Genomic DNA, 18,453 nt, shown 5'->3' with positions numbered 1-18,453 from the left:
ATAGAGGACCTCGGCCTATAGATCTAGCAAGTAAGTCAGATCAGCTTGTACGTTGTAATTTCCTTTTGATCTTTACGATGGCTCTGCAACTTTTCTTCAGAAACGACCCGGCAAGATGATGATGAACTAACTAGTTAATATAGCTAGCTAGCTTTGCAGTGGGCAAGTCCAGCCACATGCAGTTAATATTCGTGCAAAAATAAGCACAAGAAAACCCAAAAACAATTAATTGCTCGAGATGGAAATGCATATATATTTTGCAATCTTGCATCGACCAAGCTAGCTATAGGTTTTTGTTATGGGAGACCACTCGAGTACTGCAATATATATATCATTATAAGAAAAATGATATTTTTATCACTTCGTTACAAAAATGTGTCGTTAATAAATAATTGTGACGTGTTTTGTAATTTTTTACAATGAATTTAAGTAATACACAAAATCATTGTTCTTATAGTTATATATATGTGTGTGTGTGTATTACGGGTCTCATTTTGCCGCCGGCTATACCCATGTCTCCGATTAGCGTCATCAGAAGCACACATTAATCAATGCAAATGAACCTAACATATATGTATGTAGTACGTGCCTCATTTTGCCGCTGGCTATACCCATATTTCTGATTAGCGTCATCAAAAGCACACATTAATTAATGCAAATGAACCTAACCGTTCTTGCTTGAAAAAGCGTCCTACGTGCACCTCAAATGGCGCAAAAACTGGGGTCAGAAAAATAGTCCTGCAATAAGTAATCTGATCTCCCACTAGTATTTGTATTGCCATCATTACTGATGCATGATATGAATGAGACCATCACATTAATCTTGCCGTGACATGGAAGCATTTGCACAAAACAAGCTTTATCTGCAACCCATTGTGCGGAAAGAAAAGTTTCAACGGAAGCGATTCCCAATATACCAATTCTGGGTAAAAAGAACTAGTTGTTAATTAGCATCGTTCTGTTGAGCTTGCATGCTGTTGTAAAGTTAGGATGGATTGATCAATAGTTCATGAATTACTCTCTGGTGGTGGATTTGATTCGTATCGCTGCATCCATGACGCTCAGCTTCAAAGTGTGGGAGTGAACCGTTCACTTTTGCTTCCGTTGCCACTAACTTTACGGAGAGAATATTCCTTCAGAATGATTATCTTTTATCTTCTGAAAAAAAAAAGTGAGAGAATTCAGAATATGTAATCTTTTCCCATTGCTCTTATGCACTTCAAGAAAGACATTCATGAATACTTTTTCTTCTGGTTTCTAATTCCTTACTCGTGGAACCCTATTCTTTTATTTTCAAAGCGTCAAAGTAACACTACTACGCTCAGAGAGTAGGAAAGGGGATCGAGGGGGTTGCTTCATAAGCATATCAGAATGCAATACTTTGGACTCCAATTCCAGAATGCAACAGAAGTACTGACTTTCTCAAGATGCAATTCAAGTATATTTGTCGTTCTAAAATGACAGGTGATATATTCGTTGGGCAGAGTGTGCGCGCCAACCAGATGAAATTATGTTACCCACTTCTATCCTAGCCACTGATTTTGAACATCTGTCATGCTATGATTGTGAATCAAGATGCAAAAAGATATTGCAGATCAATAATTTGGATGAGTCATGACTTTGCCATCATGGCTTCTTTTAAAACTCTGTCTCTCTCTGTGTTTTCTATATATATTGGTGTAAACAGTTAAGAGACCGAGGTGACTAATTAAGACTCTTTTAGGTGGAGTGTGTCTGATATCTTAGGGTTAACTAGTCGAGTTTTCAACTGCAAAAGCCAATTACATTAGATTAATTCACGTGGAGTTGAACCCCGAGGATGTGACTAACATGACACTCTTTATTAAGCAACTGGGTTTGTTGTTCATAAAAAAATAAAATAAAAATAAATAATGCGCCTGCTTTTACATCGATGATGGATTCGCTGAAAGTCCGCCAGTTTGGGAGTGTGATGAGGATACAACTTGAACTTGATCAGGGCTCTTTCCAAGCGTGCATTTAGCTAGCTAGCTAGCTAGCTATAGCTTTCGATCTCTTTCTTTCCTTCTTTTCTTCTATTTCTAATTTGCTTTTTTGAAAGGAGCAGACCTAATATATATTCTCGGTGAAATGAAGATCAGCCCGTTTTCGTTAGTGGCGTTCTCCCACATGCAACAGCAAAAGTAGAATACGACGTGGGATTAGATGTTGAGTTAAGATATTTATAAACTTGAGTGGAGTAAGTAAATGATCTTCTGTTGCATGTGGAGTAAGGAAAAAAATACACAAAAAACGTAACCTTTTTCTTTCTTAAAAATGCATATCTTTTCGTATACATACATACATACATACATACATATATGCACATATAATATATTATGTTTGCTGGAGGCAGATTTAAAATATTAAATGGCACTTTGTCTGTCCACTAATAGTATAATATATTACTCTTGTACTAGCACACAAATATTCTCTGTACATGCAACAAATGCTTGGGATACGTTCATTAAGTAGATATTATCTGTGGTCGGTCCGTCATTTAAGTAATTAATTTATCCTAAAGAAATATATATTCTAGCATAATGAAGAAAAATGGCTTGTATAGTTTAAGCATATATATATATATATATATTCTAAGAATGTATGTTGTTACTCTATTGATAGAATATTTCCTCTTAATTAGGAGTTGGAGCTAGAATAACACGAGTTACCCAGTGCAAGAAAAAACACATATCGATCTCACGAAAAGGCTATAAAACTTTCACTGCTATCACAGATGACTCACTATAAGAAAAACGGGCGATCAATTTATCGCAACGAAAAGACTAATAGTCTTTTCGTTGCGATAAATTGATCGCAAAATACTATTTTTCTTGTTGTAACTTGAATTGATCTATGAAGAGTAATATTTTATGAGTTCCATTGAGATATGTATTTAAATGTATGAAATAGCTACTTTTTAAGTTGAGATGTGTTTAATTTATTCATAAAAATTGAAGAGGTAACGCATTTTATCAATAATTAATTTAAAATAGATTGAAGTGAGTTTGTATTCAAATATAGGTTAAGTGTCTATAACAACACTAAAGAAAACCATTGCTAATATTGATGGAAGACCATCATGTCCCCCTTCTCTCCCGCTAGACAATTATATACAAAGCCCAGTTTGGCCCCCCTCCACCACAATGTGTGTGTGTGTCACCATATGATTATTTCGGAGACTTAGACGCTCATTATTCATTTTTGTCGTGTATCTCACCACCTTCAGGAAAAAAGGATAGGTAGACGATCGAGCTACAGTTTTGGCCGGCGGCCTTGCAGCATTTCCATGATAATCATCGTCATCATCACTAGATCTTAATATTGATTCACCCGAAAATACTATACGAGAGAGAAGGAGAGTGCTCAGATCACATTCTTGCATCCTTTCTCTTATTTCTTTTCCTAGTACCTTAGGTTCCAGCTTTTTCTTATTAATTACTTAATGTGTCTATATATGGAAATTATTTGGAAACAAAAATTAAAATATCGGAGAATGATTCTGATCGAATTGAGCAAACCTGCCACATATATTGACGTCATTAATTGAAGGCTGGAAAATTAATGTTTCAAAAGCCATCGATGATCTATACATGAAAGTTTCGATTATTCTTAATGAAATAATAATAATAATATGTTGGCATATCCTTTTGATCCCCTTGTCTTCTTTCTTTTTTTAAAAATCAGAAGAGGAAGAAGAGACTGTCCAAAAGCGACCGGCAGCTTTTTTTTTTTTTTTGAAAATCAAATGGTTTATTGTTCATCAAAAGACTTACATCATCTCACTTAGAACAGCAGACAAAATACAATTAGGAATTACTTTCAAGTCATATAAGTCTTCATGCACCAACAATGAATTCCAAGCTAAACAATGGGCATCTTTATTAGCCTCTCTTTTGACATGGTTAGCAGAACAGGCAGCAAAGGAGTTGAGAATATTTTTAGCATAATAAGCAGTTTTCCTTGACTCCAGTCATTTGAAAACTTTCTAAGATTGCTAAACACTTGGAGCATCACCTTCCATAATAACAACTCATGTGACACCCATGTTTTGAGGAAAAATAGCTGCTAGCATCAGAGCATAAGATTCTGCAATAAATGGATTGGCAAGTAAGGATCGTGAGGCTCCAAGTGTGCCAATCACATTACCATTTGACTCCCTGATTATAGCACCTATGCCAATTCTACTAGCAACACTATCATGAATGTCAGCATCCCAATTCAGCTTGTAGATACCCTCATGTGGTTTTTGCCATGAACAGGCAGATTGTTCCACCGCCATTGTGCTCTTCTGTTGTCTCTCATTACTTTGTTTAGAAAATTGGACTTTTTGTTTAGCAGTTTGGATGAGAGAATCTGGAGGGGAGAAGCCTTTACCGTGGATCAGGAATAACGACCAGCAACATTGAACTTATTTAATAGGGCTTTTGGTAATAAAAGTCCACATATGTTGGCCCAATGAACTGGGTCTAAGTTTGGGCTACAGATAGTCAACATGTGACCCTGACCGGCTAGAGAGCTACATCATTCTTGATGGCCATCGTCTTTTTTTCTATTAATCCACTTTCTTTTTGGGTGTGTTTTGTTTTTAAATCTTTTTGGGTGATCAGCTCATCACTCGTGCGAACACAACCAGCAGCTAGCTGATCAAGATGTTTCTTTAACCTCATGAAAACAAGCAGACTTCTGAACTGGAAGTCATCGTGTACGTAAGCACGCCTCCCTCGGTGAGGAGTACTTGCGGATCAGGAGATGTACGTGACACACCCAAGAAAATGGCACTACTTTCCAGCTATTAGATCTAATTTCAATTACGAGCAAACCAGAATGATCTCACTGAGAATGGCGAGAATTAGCAAGGGATCAAAGAAGGCTGCAAGACATGATCCATGTATCGAGCCCCAGGCTGAGCCTGCGGCTACATAGGCCAGCTAGCTAGCTGTATCAATATATTCTGACGATCTTTTTTGATAGATCTACGTACGTACGGTTATGCATTTGTATTGGTGATGTTTCAATACCCTTTACAAACAATATATAATAGGAATTGGTGTTGATTTGGCCAGTACTTGATCATCATATTTGACTTAGGCCCTCCTGCACTAATAACAATAATAATGATACTGTCGACAGACAAGGACATGAATCTTAGTATGGCAGTATTTTACAAGAATTAGATGACTCAATATTTTACTAAAATGAATGTTCAATTAATGTAATACCTTGGGAAAAATACCACAACTTTTAAGGCTAGCTGGGATATTTTTAGCTAACTTACATGAGCTTGTACGTACGTGTTTGGGATCGAGGCTGGTGAAAAAAATGGTGTGCATTGCAATAGCTCCTGTACTGGTAGACTCAACAGCTTTATCTGTGTAGAGAATAGGGCAGAGACAGGTCGATGATCAGAGAACTTGCTTTCACTTCGAAAATAGGATAGTTGCTTTGTTCCTCTCCCGTACCATAGAATTCTATCACACCTGCAATTACATCATATACATCTTAATTCTCATGCACTGTTCTTGCACAGTTATATTGAAGCAACCGACAATCATTTTGATAGTAAGACGATCATGCATGCAGATTAATTTCAGCTAAACAAATGCTGTCAGTACTTGCAATGTAGCTAGGACCACTGATCCTAAGTACGAACCAAATACCATCACATTTAAGCCTGGTTAGTGGTGGTCCTATGATGCTGATTATGATGTATGGTGTATGATACAGTTCAAAATTTAAGAAAGAAGAGTGATTCATTGTAATACCATGCTGGAGTCCTTTGCTTCTCTCCAGATCTGCTTGGAAAGCCTCCTGAGTAGCGATTAAAGTTGTGAGAAGAATACTTGTACGTGGGTGCAAAATCTATGCTTCCCTCTTTCCAACCTTGAAATACTCTTCCATCTGTCTGCTCCCTTCGCAGCTGGTCAAACTCTTGCAAAGCTCTCCAGTCTTGCTTCTCTATCAGCTGCCTCGCAAAGCTGTCCTCCAAGCATAGCCTATAGTTGAGATCCCCAAACCAGAATATCCGGCTAGATATCCAAAAACAGCAATACATCATGAAAATTGTGGGTTCTGAATATAAAAGTACGTACGTACCGTGGTTCTCATATATAGTGAAATTCACATTTCAACTTCTAATTAGCTCAAATACAACAAGAACCAACAATGAATTATTTGAAAATATGTATTTTGTTTTTGTGTTTGGATAGGTTCACTTACTCATGTCCTAAGATGGTGAGAGGAGGAGAGCTCGTATCGTTTGTAGGGGATCGAGTGAAAGAAGTTCGCCTGAAAATCTCTGAGACTTGGTAATTCCGCCGGATTTCATCACCTTTTTTCTCACCAGAAGCCAAATGGGCAGCAATGAAGCAAAAACTAGTTCCTTCGATTGACATGCTTACAGAAACCGCACCCTTGTTTCCCAAATAACCCATGATGCCACAAGCGACTGAAAAAACCTTGACATTTGAAATGCAATACTTAATGAGTAATTCCTTTCTCATCCAAACACTTACAAAGACTCCAACCATCTTCTTGCTTGCAATTAGCTTGTACCGATCACTGCCCCCGTTCAGCTTGTCAAGTCGATTCCTGATTGGTCTGTCTCTGAGTGGACTCCCAATGACAAGGCTGCCAACACTCTTTCTTCTCAAATCGGGACCTCCAGGATAATGGTAATTGTCGCTTGAGATTATATTCAACATCGGTGTCAACCAAGAGCATCCATATTTGCTGTTGAGTGTTTTTCCTATTAGCTTGTTCCAATTCATTGCTTCAGTTGGATCTTCTGCTCCTATTACGTTTCTGGTCTTTAAGGGTACAATCTCTTGAAATCTGCAAGCGGAAATTTGTTTGTTTTTGGTTGTCAAAATCTCTCATCTGCTTGATCTTCACGTATGATTAAAGAGGTAATTAATTAGAACGTTAAGATAGCTAGCACACAATATCGATCGTTACATACCCAAGAACATACATGTCGGCAGTATCTTTGAGATTCAACCACTCGTCCAAATCTACGGCTAGACTCCCTATAGGAGATTTTCCAGCAACATTCCAGCTACCCACGAAGATTCTGAATTTAATATCCAGAAAATAAAACAATCGTCATTTCCTGGCTGATTTCTTTCGGCCACAAGATAAACGAGATCTCTCACCTTAATTCATTCGTCGAAATGCATGGATCCATCTGCGTTGACCGAACGAGAACATCATCCAGGTAATCGTCACTCTCATCTTCTGCCCCATCTGTACTCAAAAGGGAATGCTAGCTTGAAATATAACATGACAACTAGGGAACGCCATAAAAAGAAGGGAGAAAAGAAGAAGAAGAAGAAGATTCTAACCTGAAACTTCACTCAAATGAAACGGGTCAGCTCTCTTGTACTTCCTCTGAAGCCATGTGCCAATTCTCCGAGCTCTCGACTTCCGGTTCCCAGTATCCATAACCTCACAAAACAACCCAGTCCATGTTTGGCATAATTACATGAAGATGTAGGGAATATGCCTTGTGCGGCTCGTATCTCCCTTGGATGGCCGCTATGTTTATGATTTTCAGCACTAAATCTGGATTTTGCTGTAGAATATCATTGTGCCAATCGCCCCTACATGAAAGATTAAGAGAAAGAGACAAACCCAGCAATACGTTACACCCTCTACCGATATACCCAAGACAAGCAAACCATCGAATTATGCGAAGTCAAAATATGTTGGAAGAAACTTCTCTTCTCTTCTCTTCTTTCTCCCTCTCTCTCTCATGATATTAATTTCATGGTGTAATTCGATGAGTACTACTGTTTCAGAAGGAAACCGCAAATGATATAGGCCTCACAAATTAGTTTTTATCATTTAGTACTTGATAATTAGACTTGTTAGGTGGTGCCGGTCACGTATGTCTCATGGATTTTTACGTCGTAACATTAATATCCTTACGCGTCAAAGTCAAAACGATCGATGATCTACTATATATATAACGGCAAGGGCCCGGTGCCCTCTGATCTGGCATGCATATACATGGCCATACATTATAATTATAAGCATCTCATTCAATTCTCATCAGAATCCTTAATCTTCGTTCAGGTACTGGCCGTAATAAATGCCGGTCCTCTAAAAAAAATTAAAAATTACTATATATTATTGATATTATTTTTCTCGGCAGTACTCTTGTTTATATGAAAAGAATGATTACATTTCGCTTAAATTATAGAATTAAGTGCTGTTTTTTATTTTCTTTTTGCATGCATGGTAAGATGTCAAATCAAGCTGTAATTTGAAAGAGTGAGCTGCTAGCTGGAATATTGGATCGAGTTGGAATAGATCAACTAGGAGAATCTGGATCTTAACACTATTATTAATTGTATATTACGAAGGACGATACTGTTAGAAATTGGAATAACTTCATTTGGTTGGGTGTATATTGGACTCCTAATAGTGACGGCCACGAAGCACAGGTCAAGAAAATTAAAATTTTACATTTCATGCCTCTACATTTTCATTTTTGTATTTTTTATTTTTTTTAAATTCTTTTCAACAAAAAGAAAAAGGCCATGCTCAACTTAATTTCCAAGAAAAACAGAGAAAAAGGTCGCTGTAGGAGCTGTCCTGTGACTCATGTGTGGCAACAGTCTAATGGGTAGTACCTATCAATTGGCCCATGTCATTTATGAAATAATGGTGTCTGCAGCCACTTGGCGTTGTTGAAATTTGGATATTCTCAAGACTATATAGCCAATAGATTTCTGTTATTAATTTGGAGAGAGAGAGAGAGAGAGGGTCTACCGGCCCCTTGATTTGAGATGCTTTTCGTTTACATATAGCCGCACAGTTATCGATCCTTAGTTTGTTATGTCGACAAATCCCAAGTTCGAAAACTAGCAATTTACGCACCAAAAAATAGATGAGATGATATATGCATTAATTAATTTTCATGTCTTATTAATATTACCTGATAATTACTGACGTTTCAGGTTGGTTCAATTACGTTTTTAATGAGCTTTATGTTGTTGTACATGAAGTTGTAACCTGATCATCAAACCATGCACCGGCCTTAATAAATAGCAGGGGAGGACCAGCTGGTTCGATTTTCTTCTTAATGCATGCAATCACATGCATGTCACATGTCCCTCAGTACGTACTCAAATATGTGTGTAGCTTTCACAGCTAGAGACATTCTAAAAGAAGTAGATGCGTTTGCAGTCGTTGCAGTTATCTTTCAACCTCAATCATAATGAGTAGCATGCAGCATGAGCCTCGAGGCCCTTATCTCCCTCCCCTTTGTTCTTTTGGGACCACTGCTTCACATAAAGTATGAGATTTGAACCTAAACTTTAACGTCCTGCAGTCGACGTTGCAAATTGCTGATCAGAATCACCTGTGGAAGGTATAATTCCAATTTGTATATGCGCCTTGTATATCTCTGCAGTTCTATAGCCTAGCATAGATCTGATGCAAGACTCTGCTGATATCCATCTACGTACAGTTCTCCTCTAAAAACCACAAATTGAGCACAAAAGGTTTGGTTCATATTATAATTTGCAATAAAGACGACAAAGTACACAACCTTTTGCGTGAGTTTCGAAGGTTCCCAACAACAAAAAAAAAGATTATTCATTTGGTGAGTTAGATGAATTAATTAGAATTTCTTCCAAGAAAGTATGTACAAAGTACTTGAAACAAGGTACTAGCTAGCTAGCATAAACATCGAAGATTATTCATTTGGTGAGTTAGATGAATTAATTAGAATTTCTTCCAAGAAAGTATGTACAAAGTACTTGAAACAAGGTACTAGCTAGCTAGCATAAACATCGATCTGCAAATAAAAACAACAAATTATTAAAGCCAATCTTCATCTTCGATCTGTTTTATCTTTTAAAACTCATTCAAAGGATCGGGACAGGGCATACTGAAAAATGGAATTCCTATGCTGCAAATTACAGACAAGAATAAAAATGAATCGATCATTGGATTGGAATAAGGTCACTACATCGATCGGATCCATGCTCACGAGGGTATAATTAATGGGATCTTGCCTGTAAATTGGGAAGAGTTTCAAAATATTGTGCTTAATGTCCTCCCTTCTTATAATTCGACCTTTCGCTTTCTACTCAATCCCCCCTGCGGCCCTGCATCTCATGAAGTTTGAGACTTTGGTCTTGTACTTACTGTGAATGGGCTGGCCTCCGTGGCCGGGGCAGCCGAAATCAAATTAATTTGACATTAAAAATGCCTCTTAATTCTATATAAATATAACATTAATGCATGCCAAAACTTGCGCACTTAATTAAGCACATGACCCTCGAGGGGAAAGGGTCATGTACGACACCTTTTGAAATTTCAAAACTTCCGCTCGTGCCGGTTTCACAAAGAACTGGCTTCTACCTTTCTTCGCATCGGACACCAAATGCTGCCTGAACATGGCAATGAAAGTTTCCACTCTCTCGTTTAGCTCCTCCTTTGACAGCCTCATTGGAGCCTCTCCTGCTTGGTCTTCATCAGGATCCACTCCATCTACCTCACTTTCATCACTTTTTTTCCGGTGCACTTTGTGGCCGCAGTGATCTTCAGCTTGTGCGGACCCCGTACAACGCCTCTCATTCTTGTTCCTTTCGATCTTCATCTCCGCTTGGTCGTCATTGCATTCTTGATTTTCGTTGGAGGCGGAGCGTAGAGACGTGAAAACAATGGCTAAGAGGACGAGGTTGAGGGCGAGAAACACCCATGCGCGCCAGTACTGCTCGACTAGGCACGTTATCATTGCGCGTTTCACGCATGCCATTAAAAGAGCTGCTCCAGCAGTGTACAAAACTGTGTTAATAATGTCGTCATCTTCGCGGTCTCTCTCTTCAGTTACTCTCTTATGACTGTTTATCTTCCTCATCTCCATATTGCGTGGGTCTTTTTCTTTTTTGGCAATATGGCTAGTTAGCTACCTCAAGAGTCGATCGAGAGGACCATTTGAGTCTTGGTATTGGGGTGTCTCGCTTTTATAGAGAGTTAGAACAGAAAAGATGCCCTTTTTGTTTTCGAGGATTCACAGTGATGAAGAGGACCTGTGGGGGAAGACAAGCAGACAGTGTGTCTGCACTACTGCAGCATTCACCACAACTGCAAGTGAAGTCAGTATGATTGCTCACCGAATTGAGCCCAGTAATTAAGTTCGCATTTGTTTAGTTTGGCGTGCACGCTACTGACCCAACCATAGTCATAGCAATTGCCTCGGAATTAGCTAGCAAGGTAAAAAGTGGTATGATATGTTTTGGGTTATGTAATTTTCGAGTGATCTTCGCTAATTTCACCTTGTAGATTAATGAAATTGTTTGAATCGAAACTGCAATGACAATAATTGCCAAAAGATACAAACTTTAGAGGGATCAACAAAAAAAAGTTACATCATTTTCAGAGTTGTGGGAGTGGTGACGTGTTGTTGAACCATAGGAAGAAGTGGAAATATTCTCCTACTCAAAGCTGCTTGGCTTTTACTTTGGAAAGCAGAGTGGCAGTGATCACTCGCATTTTTGCCGGTTGATGAGAGCAATGGAATGAATGAAACGTGACGATGCACAGCACGCTTGTTGGATACCTAAATCATATCAGAAAATGACCCTACATGTTGGGTTATTGTACAGCGGCAGTAGAAAAGCATATCATTTTTCTCTTCTCTATGAGATTTCTTCGTGGGCATGGGAAAGGCGAGCTTTTAGTACATTGACTAAAAAGTGCTTGCCTCGTAAAATACATGTTACATTGTAAGTTTACAAAAAGGAAGTCTGAAGTTAGAGATCGCAATCTAAGATAAATTGGGTTACATGACTTAAAAAATCAACACCATTTTCGATTTAGAGCTAGTTACAAACTGAAACTTAAACGAAAACAAAAAACTCATAAGTCGCAAAAAGTTTTCCTGTTCTTTTCTCTCCCTCATTCCTCTAGCGACTCTTCTATGTAGTAACCCCTACACGCTACATGAGCGAGAGAGCAACAAGATTTGATAATCCCTCAACAACTTATCTCTCTCTCTCTCTCTCTCTCTCTCTCTCTCTCTCTCTCTAAAATGCAGCCAGCTGACACTAACCTTTACAGCCACCCTGCAAAGGTTAATGTTTTCTTGAATGGCGAATCATGTACAACTTTCTACTTGTTGGATGTAAGAAATGGTGACCTTTTCTACCACCATCTTTTCCCAGACAAAGAAATTAGCTGCACAAAAGGGGAAAGTAAACTAGAATATTAAACAAGCTTAATCATTTAGCAACATCAAACTCGAAGAGCATGTAATTATGCACTGGGAGCACCAAAAAGCCAAGAGAAATCAGTTGTTTGTATATTTGCTATCTTTTCGTAGTCTACCACCATGAAAAAAATAATTAGTTCATTTCTTAAAAGAAAAAACATTTGGAAACAATCAAGAGAGTAAGAGGAAGGGGAAAAAAATCAACCTGCCGGGCAATCTGAGCCAGTCGACGACTATCTCTAGATGAGTCGTTGATTATGCTAGAGTTTTGGGGCTTTGGCGCATCACTTTGTTTATCTCCCGACCTTCTCTTAGTGGTGCTGTTTTCAAGAGAAGCATTATCATCAGGGTAGCTCAAGGATTCCTTCTTGCGCTTCCTACGAAAGGTGTACATGAGAAGCCTGTTGCTGTCTGCTTGACGAAGAGAACCATTTGTTGCTTCAGACGCTTCGGCATCTTTCAAAGAAGAATTCATCAATGGTTTGTTGCACATCCCATGATCCAACTCAGAGCTTGGATTCATCAAATTCTTGGTAGAATTAACTTTATGTTTTACCAATGTAGACTCATCCACCAACTCCATATCCTTCCGTGCCGCATTCTGGAGAAATCCAGATTCATTAATCTCCTTAATGTCAACAATAAGATCAGCAGAACCTGATCTAGGATCTACATCATGTGTAATTAAAGTCAATCCTGGATCCAAACAGATTAATGGCTTTATCCCAGAATCGGTTTCACTTATTCTTGACCTCTCTTCAACGGATTTAACATTTCCATTGATCGAATGCAAAGTTCTTTGACACGAGATAACAGAATATGGCTGACAAATTTTGCTTAGCAGCTCATCAGAACGAGACCTAACTGAGGCATTGGCATCCCCACTTTCCATCTCTTTTTTTCCATTCCCTTTGTGGACTTTCTCTTTGTCTGCCTTGAAATTCGGTACAGTACAGGCACTCTCAGCAGACTTAACATTCCCATTGACTGAGAATGTTTTACAACAGGAAAGAACAGAAGATGGTTGACAAAGTTTCATGAGCTGGTCAGGACCAGGACAAGACTTCCATGAAGTAGCTTTGGCTTTCCCAAACCGTATCTTTCTTCTTTGTAATGTGCGGGCCTTAATTGGGTTCTTCACTTCTTTGCCAATTGAGGAGTTCATCATTTCAGAGTTGCTGGTCCTAGAAGAGGGTTCAAGACATTTTCCTTCATCCTTATTACTCACGTCAGTGATTAACTCATTCTTTTTGAGAGAATGTTGATCGTCTACATCTCCAGAAGAAGGCACCTTTCCATCCATGAAGTTTCTTTCAAATGCACGAATTCTCTGTGTAAATCCATTTTTGTACAGTTGAGACTCCTTGCTTCTCGTGATTATGGAGGCTAAGTCAGAGACATTAGCATAATAATTATTCATCAGAGAAACACTTGGTCGTTCAGATTCTTTTGTTGTAAGACAGGAATTATCAACTGAAACTCTCTCATTCAATGGCGCATTCTTCTCGTCAGAAGTCATCATAGTTTCAAATCCTGAATTTGAATGAGAAGGTCTGATGGGATCAGCTGCTGCATTTTCATCAGAAGATGCAACTTCCCTCTTGATTTGTCCATTTAAAGATCGCACTTGGTTGCTCTTCACTTTCTCCAGTGCACCCCATACCTGTTTCAACTCTGTTCTAAGATCTCCTATTACATCCTCTGCCTCATTGAGCTGTGCTTCAAGCTCTTCTATCCTTTTCTGCTGGCCCAAGGATGTCATCTCCGCCTCAGTGGCCTGTAAACAAGGAAAAACTGGTCAATTCTATACTAACTGCTTACAAAAACTCCGAAATATACTGGAGCAGGCACCGTTAGAAAAATTCAAGTTGCCCTTTCAACATTAATGCAATGTAGTTGCTAATATGCTTGGATGAGTAATGCATTTCATCTAACTTATAACTAAGACTACCCAAAGGGGCAGACCCCCTATCAGTTGAACATCCAATGTTCAATGAATGACACCTTAGACAGCATACGTAAACTGAATGAATTGGTAAATTATAATGGTAATACTGAAATAAGTGCTCCTTGGTGTTAATGCATTTTGTTTTGTTGAAAGGAGGATGCTGTACAAGAGTTGGGTAGATTGAAAACAGGAATAAAAAAAATGAATAGCATGACTTTCAATTGACCAACCTTTTTTTATTTTTCCTTATTCTTTCTGGAAAAGATTGTGTCCATATCGAGTTCAACATTTATAAGGGGAAAAAAGAGAAGAAAACGGTGGACTCTATTTACTGAAGTCGCTACGCAGACCTCAAAGACCTAGCAGTAACACATTAAAATTGAACATTTGAGGACACTTCATAACAAACTAGGAAACAATTAACCAGCAAAAGTTGGTAGTTTAAATCTAGCTGAGCCCAGACCACTAAGATCTACAGGGAGGGCTAAGGCCTAAGGGGCTCTTCCTCCAACCCCAAAACATATAAATATATAACATGCAACCCAATATGATAGAACTTTTTCAATCCCCCTCACTTTTCATTCTTAAAGCGTCATCACTGCTCGAAATCCGAGGAACCACTACACCCTTGCAGCTTTCCTTACACCTAAAAGTAGTGCTGGAATCTCAGAAGTACAAATGAATAAAAATGAAAGTGGATTAGGAGTTATATCATGAGATAATGTGTTGGAAGTTAGAAATTTCCATGTCGCACACAGATTGGTTTATTTCAGTACTTCAAAAATTCTGTTCCCGAAATTGGAAAGCAGTATCACAATGAATCAATTTTGCTTGTGTCATCCAAATATGCTTTGATCTATTGGCATTATTTGCAATTGCTTCGAGAAATAAACAAATAAGTTGAGGGCTCTGTTAACAGTTGAAAAGATGAACGAACAAGATGAGAGATAGCAAACTTTAACATACAAGCCTCATAAGCTGTAACAGAGACTGTACCATACTAAGTTTTCCATCTATGTGTGCATGCGTGCCTGCATGCATGTGTTTGCGTAAACGTGTACGATGGATTTGAGTCAACATAAGAAAAACTACGCGTTATATCTCTAGCCAACTTTGGAGATAATCCAAACACAAGCTCCAATACAATTTGGCAAGATACTGAAGCAGATAAAGACACGTCCATTCTAGCACTGGCTATGGCTTACAGTCATCCAAGGTACTGTTCGGTTAGCATTTGGGACGCACTTTCCTTGCGCTAATTGCTTTTAACAAAGCCGCAATAAAGGAGAAAAGTACTTCTACCATACTAACCACGAAGTAACTAAAACACAACAGCAAATTTGCAATACCAGTTTCCTGTTACAGATTTAAAGTAACTTTCTTATTCTGCTTTCAAAAACTAAAATAATGCAAACACCTGTGCATTTAAAAGCAAGGAAACAAGGAAAGGAAACGCTTTCAAAGACTGAGCCAAAAGGTCCCCAAAGACCTCCAATTCTGAAAATGTAGCAACCGACAGAAATACTCAGTTATTTAATAAAACATCAGCATTTCCCTTCGGTTTGGTTCAGCAGAAACAGAGAAAAAAATGAAAAGAAGGCACCTCCGTTTTGTTTCCATTTCACCATTCCCTTCCGGGAATCAAATAGCCCCTAATTTACATTCGAATCAATGTAATACTTAAAGATCGTACAAGAACCTCAATTCTAGATCATAAAACTGATACAAAATAATAAGAAGTTAAAAATAGAGAGTGAGTGCGTAAAGAATGAAACTCAAAAGTAACGGAATCAAGGACATTGAAATTTACAAAAGGGAGCACCTTGGAATCGATCATTTGCTTCAAGCGGACGAGCATTCGGAGCGCCTCGTCCTTGGTGGCACGCAGATCCTGCTGAAAGCGTAGAGCTTTCCTTTCCGATGTCATTACACGTGCCGCCGCCTCCTTCGCCGTGTTCAGAATAATCTCCGCGTACGCCTTCTTCAACGCCAACATTTTCTGCACCCACAAAAAACCGAAGTTACAGATAGAGAAAAATACTATTAGATGCTGGCGCGGCACGGCTAGCAGTTGTTTGGTGGTGGCTGAGGTGCGAGTTTTTGGTCGTTAGGTTGTGGTAGTTACCTGAGCTTCGGCTTCCATGAAGGCAAGCTGTGTGAGCGGGCGTTATTTCGGGTTCGGAGTTTGAGAATAAAATGGGTCGTTTTCTTCTTTTATGTTTATTTGAATTACAAATTTACGAGATTGTCTGTTGGTAATTTGGTATTGCTCGGTCTCGGAGTCGAAGGTTGCCTGCCCCTGCCCGTTATTAAGGCGTTACACTTCGCTGATTTGCCTTTGGCGAAACGGGGGTTTCTTTCGTCTTTTCGCATTCGTGGCGCGCAAGAAAGGAGAGGAGAGGTGGGCCCGTCGGATAGGACGGGACGCTGCATGTCTGCCTTTCTGGCGTGCGGGTCAACGACACGATATTTTTCAAATTTTGAATTCACACCGTTGCCGTCGGCCGCCGGTTTCTTTTGTGCCAGATTTAAAAATTGTCAAGTTGTATGGACACCATGGGTGTACCGAAAATTGAAAAATCGGTCATCATTGATGCGAACCGACTGGCTGAGTCAGAAACCGATGGTGAGCCGGTTAATGTACAGTAAAATTTATTCAAAACCGACCAACGTCAACTCGGCAACTATTTGACCCTGATTCAAACTGCTAAACCGATCGAACCAATAAAATTTTTTTTTAAAAAAATATACATATTCAAAACAACGCCGTTCCACTTAATTTAAGTGGGATGACGTTGTTTTCTACGTATAATATACAACAAACAACTTAAACAACCTGTCGAAATGATGTTGGTCGGTTTTGAATAACAGAACAAACATGACCATCAGAGCAGACTTGATCACGTTCAATCTCCTCACCGTTGGGTTTTTGCTGTGAAGGAAAGCTGTATGTACAAACACCAAAATTCTTTTTTCAAACTTACAGATTGATGCTACAATGCTTCCATGACTTCGAACTGCCACATCAAAATCCAAGGTATGGAATCTTTCTGGTGGCTGTTGATATGTGTTTTCTTCCTGAAGAAGTTTAGCTGTCCATGCATTAACATGTTCTTTGAATGTTTGAGAAACTTTGGCTATGAACATTTTGATGGAAGGGCTGGTAGAATTGTGTATGACTTGGTTTCGTAATAACCACAAATTGTCCATTGCAAGTGTTGCAAAGAGTTGGAATTGTTGGGTTTCTTGATCTTGAATGGCCAGTTCTGTTTTTGGATTGATGATGATTATTATCCAAGTAGTGATGGGTTGTTGAGCAAAAAGGGTTATGTTTATGGGCCATTTTGATTGTCTCTATAGAATTATGGAGAAATGGCAATTTAGGAACAAATGAGTTAGATTCTCTCCTCTTTAGTGTTGCATAGAGGATAGAGAATGTGGTCAGTTTCGAGGGCTAAGAATATGTTTAAGATAGCTCTGATAGGCAAAATATTATGGGCAATTTTCTAGAGCAACAACTTTAGCTTATCTTGCAAATTTAATTTCCAAAACTTCTTCCAAATGTCACCATTGTTTAGAACTTGATCATTTTCTTAATTGTTCACAATTATTGCAAAAGTAGATTTTACCAAAAAATTACCAGTTGTGTGATGAATCCATTTAAACTTGTCCTCTATTGCTGCATAGCTGTAGTTTGATAGGGGAATTTTTTGGATTTCATTCATTGTTTATGTGGTGAAAAAAGCTTGTAGAAGAATTGTGTTCTATCTTCTAGGTTGTTCTAGGGTCAATTCCGTAACTTTTAGGTTTGGTTCTATGATTATGTTGTTATTTATCGGCTTTGGTACCATTATTTACCTGATAGTAGACACTATTATTAACCAGGTCTCTCTACTTTAGAATTCATTTCCAAAACCACGAGTCAGTTGGTTAGGTATTAGTTTCAAGGAAAGTGTTACTTTTCAGATATTTCTTAGTGAGGATTGTCTTCCACAAGCTATTGGAATTACTTATAAGATGCCAAACAAATTTTAAGATGAGGGCTTTATTAAAGATATTGCTATTTATAAGACCCAGCCCTCCTAATGATTTTGGTTTACAGATGGATGTCCAAGATATTGGTGTGTAAGTTTTTGAATTGTGATCTTTTGTGCCCTACCAGAATTTTCGAAACATGCTATCCAATCTTCTAGAAATAGATTTTGGCATCCACACAGTGGTCATTACATATGAAGGAAGTGTGTTAGCTACTGTTCTGATT

The 18,453-nt window shown here is 38.5% G+C and overlaps 2 protein-coding genes and 1 pseudogene across 2 annotated transcripts; all 3 read right to left on the bottom strand.

The window, feature by feature from the left end:
* Nucleotides 1–5,136: 5,136 nt before the first annotated feature.
* LOC122302518 lies at nt 5,137–7,828 on the bottom strand (annotated as a pseudogene).
* Nucleotides 7,829–9,830: 2,002 nt separating this feature from the next.
* On the bottom strand, nt 9,831–11,127 carry LOC122302517. The gene has a single exon (XM_043113811.1). The coding sequence runs from the start codon at nt 10,895–10,897 to the stop codon at nt 10,295–10,297; it is 603 nt and encodes a 200-aa protein (XP_042969745.1). The 5' UTR covers nt 10,898–11,127; the 3' UTR covers nt 9,831–10,294.
* A 650-nt stretch (nt 11,128–11,777) lies between these two features.
* On the bottom strand, nt 11,778–16,480 carry LOC122302516. Its single transcript, XM_043113810.1, has 4 exons — nt 16,318–16,480; nt 16,015–16,191; nt 12,450–14,021; nt 11,778–12,210 (listed from the first exon to the last, which is right to left on the bottom strand). The coding sequence occupies exons 1-4, from the start codon at nt 16,333–16,335 to the stop codon at nt 12,178–12,180; spliced, it is 1,800 nt and encodes a 599-aa protein (XP_042969744.1). The 5' UTR covers nt 16,336–16,480; the 3' UTR covers nt 11,778–12,177.
* Nucleotides 16,481–18,453: the final 1,973 nt, after the last annotated feature.

Source organism: Carya illinoinensis, chromosome 3 (genome assembly GCF_018687715.1).
Source record: "Carya illinoinensis cultivar Pawnee chromosome 3, C.illinoinensisPawnee_v1, whole genome shotgun sequence".
Classification (NCBI taxonomy): Eukaryota; Viridiplantae; Streptophyta; class Magnoliopsida; order Fagales; family Juglandaceae; genus Carya; species Carya illinoinensis.
Note: the sequence above shows the minus strand (reverse complement) of the source record. Positions and strands in the feature narration are given on the sequence as shown.